At 32.5% G+C, this 11,606-nt stretch overlaps 1 protein-coding gene across 1 annotated transcript in view; it reads right to left on the bottom strand.

The window, feature by feature from the left end:
- Window positions 1-9,272: 9,272 nt before the first annotated feature.
- The window catches only part of LOC134684944 (uncharacterized), a 57,549-nt gene continuing 55,215 nt past the window's right edge, over window positions 9,273-11,606 (bottom strand). Inside the window, exons 14-15 of the mRNA XM_063544264.1 lie at window positions 10,692-10,991; window positions 9,273-9,648 (exon numbers count right to left, since the gene is read on the bottom strand). Coding sequence (XP_063400334.1) covers window positions 9,314-9,648; window positions 10,692-10,991 — 635 coding nt within the window. The 3' untranslated portion in view covers window positions 9,273-9,313. The remainder of the gene's footprint in view (window positions 9,649-10,691; window positions 10,992-11,606) is intronic.

Below are 11,606 nucleotides of genomic sequence, written 5' to 3'. Positions count from 1 at the left end.
GTAATTTCTTATCTTCGCCCTCATTTTATTGAGTCATGTCATTTACCAAAACATAGAACGTAAAAGACATCAGTCATGTTTCAGTGGAACAAAAGCTTTTACAAGACACAAATCGTCAAACATTAGTAACAATGACATACTCTACATCAATAGTACAAAATATGTGTACAAACCAGATAGAAACAATTCAACATGATTTTATTTACATGATGGAATTTTCAAACGTGTGTAATAATTACACGATCTGCAATAGTGGAAAATAAGTGTACAAACAGCTACATTGGAACACAATGTTATCATCTATATGACACAATTTGTTAGATAAATGTAAGGACACAATCTACAACACTACTGCAGTAAACATATACAATATATACATCATTCCTATACTTAATTTTTTGTATGACACTTGAAGAAATCAAAATGCTGGATAGCACCTGTGGAAAGTTTGCAACGGTAGATTGTAATATTTCAAATAGCTTGTAAATGTGTAGATTGCATGCTTAACTTTTTTCCTACTTAACAAAAAAATAATTATCAAGAAATAATTGAAACAGGATGCTGCTACGATACTGCCAAATAAAGTTCTCAAAATTAGTCATTCCCACGGTTGCCTGACATTAAGCAAAGTCGACAAATTGGTCTGGTCTAATAAAGTGATATGCACAAGTGACGTCTAGGTATAACACCTGTATGTCATTCAAATCTATTTGAAATCATGTACAGTATTATATTCATGATTTAGGGGTGGGGACCTAGACAGTTTACAAGTTCTCAAACAGGCAGGAGGTAGGGGTAAGAGTGACCCTAGGGGACTAGCCAATTATTTCATCTGATTTGTTTTATTATTCCGTACAAGAATATATGTTGTTTCAGTGTGGGGATTTCGACAGTTTTCAAGTTTTTGAAAAGAAGGGGGTGGATCTTGACTGTTTACAAGTTTTCAAAACAGGATGGGGTGGTGTTACAACGAGGGACTCTCCTTATATTTCATTTAATTGTCCAATATGGTTAAGGGTTGGGGATCTCAACCGTTTACAAGTTCTCAAACATGATATTTCATTTGATTTATGTTATTGTCCCATACAAAAATATATATGGTTTGTGGGTGGGGTTCTCAACCATTTACAAGTTTTCAAACAACAAGGGGCTTGGGACTCGCCTTCTTTTGCATTTGATTTGTTTTATTGTCCAGTACAAGAATATATATGGTTAAGGAGTGGGGATCTTGACCATTTCCAAGTTGTCAAACAACAGGGGGTGGGGCTGACCCAAAGGAACTCCCACTTTATTTGATTTGATTTTTTTTGTTGCCCATACAAAACTATATTTGGTTTATGGGTTGGGATCTCGACCGTTTCCAAGTTCACAAACATGAGGGGTTGAGGCTGACCCAAACGGACACCCACTTTATTTCATTTGATTTGTTTTGTTGCCACATACACAAATATATATGGTTTAGGGGTGGGGATCTCCAGCGTTTACAAGTTTTCAAAAAGAAAGGGGTGGGGTGACTGATCCTCTGGAGTTCCTCTATATTTCATTTGATTTATTTCATTGTTCCATACAATAATATATATGGTATATGGGTGGGGATCTCAACTGTTAACAAGTTCTTAAACAACCAAGGGGTGAGAGTGACCCCATGGAACTCGCCTTTTATTTCATTTGATTTGTTGTATTGTAACGTGTAAGAATACATATGGTTTAGGGGTGGGGACCTGACTGTTTTCAAGTTCTCAAACATGAGGGGTTGGGTGGGGTGACACCATGGACTCAACCTAAATTTAATTAATTTGATTTGTTTTATGGTCCTGTGATCATTACTGATAACCATGTGTGTCTGTCACTTACTGTTTTCAAGTTATAAAATTTATTATTGTTATTGAAAATTAAAAAACAAATCCCATAGGGTTCTATAGTAAATTCCTCTCTTCTGTTGACCCCTCAAAATACAACTAAATAGACCCCAAGAAGAAAATAATAAGAACTGAGCAAAAACTTTGTTGAAAAGGTCTTAATATCAATTAGTATAATTACGAATGTTGTTATAGTCCGATTTCTAATGCCGAATATGTAAAAGGCCGAGTTTATTATATTCCAAGTTTGTTGTGGGCCGAGATGAGATGAGATACCATGATACTGCCGATACTCTCGGGCTTTTACCTATTGCATAAACATTTGTAAAAATCGTAGTAAGCGACGAAAAATGTTCATTCATGAAATATTTTAAACACGGTATTTACCTTTTAATTTTCTCTTCAACCGGAGGAAGGTAGGAAACCTTTGAAACCGGAATTATAGTACTCCCGTTTGGAGGCACACATATATGGATCTGACACATGTCTGGAGAATACCGATAAAATCATAACGTAGAAACTGCTGTCTCGTGTGTGTATTGATTTTACTTTCCGCGTAGCGCAGATCTGCGAAGTAGTGTTTGTTCGTCATTTTCAAATGAAGTTGAATTATTTGATTTATCGATGAAAATTCAGTACATTTTAATTCAAGCTGTATGCTATTAACATGATTAAAATAGAAGAGCTCAAAATTTCAAAAGCATCTTTCTATTATTAGTTTTCAAACACCAGTACTACATTATCTAGAAGTAGGACACCCTTTCTAAAGTCAGATAGTCTGTCTCTTTTCCGGTTAGAGGCCGATGCCTTAAGAAAGTTTACTTTTCAAAAATGTTATTCTCAGACAACTGAGGTTTCTTGATAAAACTAGAGGGTTTAAGGAGCCTGTGTCGATCACCTTGGTCTATGTGCATGTTTAACAAAGGACACTCTCCAACATTGTTTACGAGAATGGAATATTTGTATTGCTTTTGCTGACCATTTTGTCTGTTTCTCTCGGTCTTCTTTAGTTTTTGCTCAAAACATAAAAGAGGGTTTAACGAAATTCTATATAGAGTGAAAGTCCACTAACTATTTCGGCAAAATTTGGCTTGTTAGTGGATCTTGTCTTGCTGATCATTTTTGAATTTTAAAGTGTCTATTTATCTATTATAATTTTTATCACAAAAGGCAAAACGCCCAAAAAAGTGGTAAAAATCGTCATTACAGGGTAATGATGATGGTGGTCAATTGTGGCTAAATTTGACCCAGTAGTTACAGAAATGAAGATGTTTGTAAAGGTTGACGAAGATGGACGATGTACGACAGACGACAAATGATGATAAAAGCTGACTTAGCCTTTCCGGCCAAGTGAGCTAAAAAAGGAAATACAGATATCAAGTAGGCAATTCGTATAAACAAACTAAACCTAAAGCTACAGAATATGACTCATTGCCTAATGCAATGTAGTTGGAGATTGCCCGGTATGAAAATACCTTGTTTCTCGTGACAAAGGATAGAAAAAACAATAGCATAAAAGAACTATAAAGTCAATGAAAATACAACACAGAAAAGTACAGAAACAACAACAAACCTCCACTTTAAAAGGTTTGAGGTTAGTTCTTTGAAAAAATTAGAAGTTACTACTCTTTATATACTACCTAACATGTTGCTAAAGATAAATTGAAGTGATGTCAACAAGAGAAATTCAGAATGAAAATGCTGTCTCAATTGAATGGAAATGTTCAGTTGACATCATTAACACACTTATTTTAAATTGGTTGTTAACTTCTATGTCATTTGGTCTCGGGTGGAGCGTTGTCTCATTGTCAAATATGCCACATCTTCTTATTTTTATGCCTACTCATTATGAGAAAAAAATAATGTCTTCAACTTATTGGTATCTTTTTTTATTGGTTCATTGGAAGAGAGACCCTCTAGTAAAGAGGTCGTTAAACGAAAGTACTGGAATATTGTCAAAAAAGAAAATATAAATACTGTTAATTCAGATAGCATTGCGTGCATTTATTATTGCAATTTTTGGTGAGGAACAAAAATGCAAGATTAATTATTGCCATTTCGAAAGATCTGCATAAATGTATCGGATATCATAATACGTGTTCTTATTATTGCGATACAAAACCAGTCGCAATTTTTGTATTGATAGAAAACCTCGCAATAAATTCTGAATTTACAGTACTTCATCTTTTGGTGATGCTGGGAGTGCAACATAAACTGGAAAATTCACAAATGTAAAATATTTATAATTTAGTTTGTCGATAAGTTCATTTTCTTAACCTGTTCCTAATGTCAATCTTCTAGACGTTAATCAATATATGTAGCTGACCTCACTGTTTCTGTGGTATTTTATCAATCTTGTCTTGACATAAGACATGAAAAATGTAATCCACATTATCCCAAAATGTAGATTTTCCAGTGAGTGGACATAATCCTTATAGAAAACGTGAGGCAAAAAGATAATGTCCGTTTATTTCCTAATTGAGGTAAGAGATTAGAAAATTGAGGAGATTTACAAAAATTGGCATTAATAAACATATAACAATTATAAACCAAATATGTACAGGACATTGAAATTAATTAGGAATATAGTTAGGTAAAATGTGAGTAAACAAAGAACAAGCAAAAGGCATCTGTACAGAGAAAACTTTTTTGAAATGAAAAGTCCCAAAGCAATAATTTAATATCAAAAGTAGATCCACCAGCTCAATTTCAGTCGAGGCAAATAAGAAATACCATAATATTATGATATTTCATAATTTAATTGATATTGGATCAAAGTGGAGTTGTCTTTCTTAGACGCTTATAGCCAAAACGGACATGGGAGATAACAACTTGTGTCTTAATAAAAGGTTATGACTAGGTAGAGGCTAGACATTTGCTTGGGTGTAAGTCGACAAATAGTTTTTAACAATTGATATGTTCTCAAGCATTTAATTACAAATCTTTGAAAATATAATAAAACCAAACAATTATCACTAATCTGTTTGGATTTACCCTTCTGTTTTCTGATGGATGAAAGATAGGTTCATTTAACAGAACAGTTATGTTAAAAACATTCGTTATGAAATACCATGTTATGTAGCAACAACTATATTTACATAATAAGAGCATATCGTTGTGAAATACCATGTTATGTAGCAACAACTATATTTACATAATAAGAGCATATCGTTGTGAAATACAATGTTATGTAGCAACAACTATATTTTCATAATATAAAGAGCATATCGTTGTGAAATACCATTTTATGTTAGCAACAACTATATTTACATAATGTAAAGAGCATATCGTTGTGAAATACCATGTTATGTTAGCAACAACTATATTTACATAATAAGAGCATATCGTTGTGAAATACCATGTTATGTTAGCAACAACTATATTTACATAATATAAAGAGCATATCGTTGTGAAATACCATGTTATGTTAGCAACAGCTATATTTACATAATATAAAGAGCATATCGTTGTGAAATACCATGTTATGTTAGCAACAACTATATTTACATAATAAGAGCATATCGTTGTGAAATACCATGTTATGTTAGCAACAACTATATTTACATAATAAGAGCATATCGTTGCATTTTTGTACAAAACTATATTTAGAAAGAGACATTTTTATTTACAAATGTACATTTAAAAGTAGCTGTCTGATAAACACCAAGCTACTGTCAAAAAATTCAAAAAAACATTAAAAGAACAAGATTTGGTTTCTGAATTAGTTATTTCATATGTGCATACTTTATTATTCATTAGACTTAATATTAAGACCTAAATTGACTATTATTGTACCATTTAACAGCTTTAATTGATTAATATACAGAGTTATGAATGAAATGATACTGGTAATAACCTAATTGTAGCTATGTAGGTTATTCAATATTTATTAAAATAGTACATATAGTTTATTGTATCAAGTTATGACATTACCTTTAGGTTGTACTTTGTAAATACAGCTGTTTCACCAACTACACCTCTTTTGGGGAGATAAATACTATTAATAGGTATTTTGTTTTGTTTATTTACTGGTTCCCAGATATGATCTCTATTTTTCATCTCAAAGAGGCACACCTTCGGAAATTAACCAGTATAAATACACATGGATAACAGCCAAACTAAATTCTGAGTAGGACCAAAAGTGAAGGGAGAGGAAGTACATAATTGTAGTAGAAGTATAAACTCTTTGAGGTATATAAATGTTGTAAAATATGCCTTACAGTCTTATGTTTTGACCTTTGAAAAATAAAATAGAAGGGGAAATGAACTTTCCATTCTTGGATATAAATTCTTACGAAATGTCATAGTAAAAGTGATACAGTTTAAGCTGTAAAAGAAGATGATATAAGAAATTGCACTGTCTATATTTACAGAAGTGCAACTTTTGTAAATGGGGATTTACAAATATAAATGGATACTTGCCTACCCATACAGGAAGAAAAAAGTAATAACAGCAATCTACTTGCAAACGATTTCAATTTAGCAGTAAATTAGTTGATCTCTTCCCGATGTCTGAATGTTATTATTTTACTATACAAGTGAAGATTATTTTAAAGTTAATTGATTTCTGAACGCAGCTGATTTACATACTAGCATAACAAATTATAAACTAAGGCCACACCAATTTGATTCCTTGTTCGACGGACCCGCCCGCACCTATTTTTTTCAAAAATGATTGTTTTTAAATTTTTATTATATTCCCGCTTCCCGCATCCGGAAATGAAATCATGTCCAATTCCCACACCGATTTTTTAGCTCACCTGACCTGAAAGGTCAAGTGAGCTTTTTTCATCACTTGGCGTCCGTCGTCCGTAAACTTTTACAAAAATCTTCTCCTCTGAAACTACTGGGCCAAATTCTACCAAACTTGTCCACAATCATCCTTGGGGTATCTAGTTTAAAAAATGTGTGGCGTGACCCGTCAAACCAACCAAGATGGCCGCCATGGCTAAAAATAGAACATAGGGGTAAAATGCAGTTTTTGGCTTATAACTCGAAAACCAAAGCATTTAGAGCAAATCTGACATGGGGGTTAATTTGTTGATCAGGTCACGATCTATCTGCCCTGGAATTTTCAGACCAATCAGACAACCTGTTGTTGGGTTACTGCCCCTGAAATGGTAATTTTAAGAAAATTTTGCAGTTTTTGGTTGTTATCTTGAATAATATTATAGATAGAGATAAACTGTAAAGAGCAATAATGTTCAGCAAAGGAAGACCTACAAATAAGTCAACATGACCAAAATTGTCAGTCAATCCCATAAGGAGTTATTGCCCTTTATAGTCAATTTTTAACAACTTTTCGTCCTTTTTTGTGACTTTTCTAAAAATCTTCTTCTCTAAAACTACTTTGCCAAATTTAACCAAACTTGGCCACGATTATCATTGTGGTTTATAGTTTAAAAAATGTGTCCGATGACCCAGCCTACCAAACAAAATGGCCGACATGGCTAAAATTAGAACATAGTGGTAAAATGCAGTTTTTGCTTTATATCTCTGAAACTAAGACATTTAGGGAAAATCTTTCAAGATTGAAATGTCAATCAGAATAAGATATATTCCCTCACAAATTTTCAGTTGAATCGGACAATCTGTTGTTGGGTTGCTGCCCTAAAATTGGTGATTTTAAGGAAATTTTTATGTTTTTGGTTATTATCTTGAATACTATTATAGATAGAGATAAACTGTAAACAGCAATAATGTTCAGCAAAGTAAGATCTACAAATAAGTCTGCATGATCAAAATTGTTAGAGGACCCTTTAAGGAGTTATTGTCCTTTATAGTCTATATTGAACAACTTTTCATCATTTTTGTAACTTGTATAAAAATCTTTTCTAAAACTACTTGTCCAAATTTAACCAAACTTGGCCACAATCATAATACTAGGGTATCTATTTAAAAAAAAGTGTCTAATGACCCGCCTACCATCGAAGATGGCCCACATCAGTAAACACATTAACAGGTGAGCGACACAGGCTCTTGAGAGCCTCTAGTTTTGTAAATATTATATAAAGATCTCAACATTTGTTTTTTTTTAAATCACAGTCTAGCCTTTATATAACGATTTTAAACCTATCAGCACCCCACAACACTGTAAATATCTGCGAGAATATTTGTTTCAGCATGAAACCAATTTATTCCACGCGGCAGTGCTCCGATATTTCATACCCGCTGCAGGTTTACTGTTGTTCAGCAGTTATCGTTTGTTGATGTGGTTCATTGGTATTTTCCTGTTTGGAAATATAATTTAGATCGTTGGTTTTCCTGTTCGAATTGTGTACAATACTAAGTTGTGGTCCCTTATAGCTTGCTGGTTGGTCTTGATCAAAGCACTGTGTAAAAGGCCGTACTTTGACCTATGTTTGTTATTATCAGGTTGGGACCAACCCCCCCTCAGACAAGGGCCTTGAAGGGGTCATTTTACCATGTTTACTGTTCAGTCTGTTGTAGAAAAGAAAATAGAAATACTAAGGATTTGTACAGTGCTACTATACAAAACCTTTGACAACTTTGAAGAATTTTTTACTCAAAAAGAGGAGAAATACATTATATTTTAAACAACTTTTCTAAAACTGAAGAGGGATGGGTCCACTTATTTTGAATAATATTAAACTGTTAAAGTAAATGTGTTAACATGGTTAAAGTCCATATTTTTTTGCACATTTAATACCAAATATTATAGTTCTTTGGGAAAATATAAGCCCTTTTGTACTTTAAGTGTTTTTACAAAAAACACATATATTAACTTTAATATTTTGACCCCTCATAAAGGGATATTCATAACATTAAGGGGTTGTTCTGAACCTGGTTATGACTTGGATGGAGAATTGTCTCATTGTCAGTCACATATACATAGACCAGATTTAAATATCAATTATTTCTTGTTGAACAGGGGAAAAAAATTATTTCTTGTTGAACAGGGGAAAAATACTTCATAAATTAAAGAAATGTCAAGGTACAAGTGATAAATCAAGTTTTAATATATAGTCAAAACCTACTATTTTATGTTTACAAAAAAAAAATTTAATCACTCGCTTTAACTTTTTAAGCTTCGCCTCAAAAATTTGCAAGTTAAATATTTTTTTATTAAAATTTTCAAATCGCTCGCTCGCCCCAATTTTTGGAGTCCAAAAATCCGTAGAACAATAAATTAAATTGGTGTGGCCTAAGTATATTTTACGAGATTGTTATCATCAAAGGGTCGATGCCACTGCTGGTGGATGTTAAGTTATAAGGGGTATCACCAGCTCAATAGGCATGAAATGTCATGTCTGCAAATTGTCTGTTAACTTAATGTTGAATGATCAAAAACACTTAGATATGTTGCCCTAAGTGTATGTGGTGTGGACTTTATAAACTGTGGAAATTACTCGTTTCCAATAATTATATCAAAATACATCAAACGAATTTACCTTCTCGTGTAAAGTTTTTTTCTGAAAGAAATTACATTTATTTTATTTCAAGCATTTATAAAGGGTTGCCATATCTGTGCTCGTAACTTCTGTCTTTTGTATATGATCTGCTAGATCTACATAAATTGAGTCTTTCCGTAGGGCTTTGAGAAATTCATTAAATCCCCGTTCATTTTTACGCAAAAGCATGTCCATTAAATTCCTGTTCTTTTCCTGTGGGGTTTTACCAGATTCTATCTTCTTCCCATCATCTACCGACATTACCTCTTTTGTTATTAGATGATCTACTATGTTCTCGTGTTGTAAATCAGTGATGACCTTGAGGTAGTTCTTTTGTAATTGAACTTTATATAATGGAACATTCCAAGCTGATAAGCCTACAAAATATAAAGATATTTTTTTTCTTAAGATAAGTGCTATTGACCTTTTATGACTATAAAGATGAAGTTAAATCCAGAAAAGCGATTTGGACCACATGCAATTTATAACGTGTTGTTTTTATTTTTTTACATCACTTGGTCGATACCTCTGCTGGTGGATAATAAGTCCCCTAGAGTATCATTAGCTCAGTAGTCATTACTTTGCTACTCACATGATTTAAAACAAACCCTTCTTAAATTTACCGTTGATAAATTTTAAAATTATGCAGAAACTAAAGATTCAACTTATTCGGGTAAAGTTGGCATATGACGGATTTGGCCATTTTTAGTACTTTTTAGGTGTGTAGCCCTTCTACTGTTTCAGTTTTCTTCACCCTTTTCTTAAATCTAATGTCTCATGAATAAGTTAAATGCCCACATAGAATGTAGTAGTGATAGATCTTACATTTCTTCAAACAAATTAATATGTATGCTCTGAATTTATCAAACACACATGATAATCATTTGACATTTTAAAGAGAGCTGGTAAACACACATATTCACAATTTATAGTTAATTGCCAATTTGTTTGTTATTCTATTTTCTCTCACTTTGATTTTTTTTATAGTTGACCAAAACTAATGCCTTTGCATTATATATGTTCACTATTCTTTTCTACAGTTGGATCTAACAAGCGTAATTCATCTGAGGTCATATTTGCCTGATTCGTAACAGGTACTTAATGAACTGTGACTTCATTATAACTGTAGAAAAGAATCTTTATCTCAATGTCCGAGATCATAATTACTCAATGTCACAATGTCAAAGATCATAGTTACTTAACACAAATTGAAATTCGTCTCATCAAAGTGACCTACTTTGGTATGCGAGAAAAGTAGTATACTTATGATAAATTAATTACGACGCAAATGATCTGGTAGATAGTCTTTAGAATCAGATACATTACATCTATTTTGAATGAATATGTAACATTAGATTGAAAAATGATTTCAGTATAAAACCTTCTTTGCGTGTGTTTATAATAAACCCTTCATCCATACCTTCAGTTTCAGCAGATGCTGATGTTGTACTTGGACTCATTTTCTGTGAATGATATTTCAAATCATTAGCAATATCTTCGTATCCATAATTACGTAATCCATCAACAAACACACCGTAAGCAGGTTCTTTCCTTTTAATTACAATATCTAGCAATGCTTTGTTCTGGTCATCTTGTCGAGGATAATGTTCAATTTCACGTCTGTCATCTGCTGATATCACCAGATGTGTCATCATATGGTCTAAAATTTGGCTGATTTGTATGTCCTGTATGATTCTGCTTTCGTTTTCTCTTATTTTATCTGTAAATGAAGAAATTGCATTATTGACAAACACAATATATGTGTATAGTGGATCTGCAAGTAAACAATGCTTTAAATGCTTACATTGTTGTTTTGTATTAAATTATTGACTTAAAAACATCTTTTATTTATAAGAAAATTGCAATGAAATGTAAATAAAAATTAAATCAATTATTGTTATTCAAAATTCAAAGTAAATATATATAATTATGCTAGACTCAGATCGATGTCCGGTCTCTAATCGACGTCCGTTCCTCAAATCGACATCTAAATCGACGTCACGTTCTCAAATCAGTGTCCAATATTTTTAACCTCTAATCGAAGTCCAATATGTGACGTTACGAATCACAAAACGACGTTTGATCGACCAGATGTCTATAAATTTCATTGAATCATTTACCGTGTATTTTTAAATTAATCCTTGTTTGTATTATCTGTATTGTTCTGTCTTTTTGTGAAGTAGCTTACCGAAACTATAACTCTTTTCTTAAATAGGTATCAAAATAATAGGACAAACATCAGAAAATGACAAGACAATCACCGACATTATATTATTATTACATGTACATGCATGTTAATATTTTGGTGAAACCTGTTTATAATCTCGACATACGT

The sequence above is a fragment of the Mytilus trossulus genome, chromosome 9 (genome assembly GCF_036588685.1).
Source record: "Mytilus trossulus isolate FHL-02 chromosome 9, PNRI_Mtr1.1.1.hap1, whole genome shotgun sequence".
Lineage (NCBI taxonomy): Eukaryota > Metazoa > Mollusca > Bivalvia > Mytilida > Mytilidae > Mytilus > Mytilus trossulus.
The sequence above is the reverse complement of the archived record's forward strand: the minus strand, read 5'-3'. Positions and strand labels throughout refer to the sequence as shown.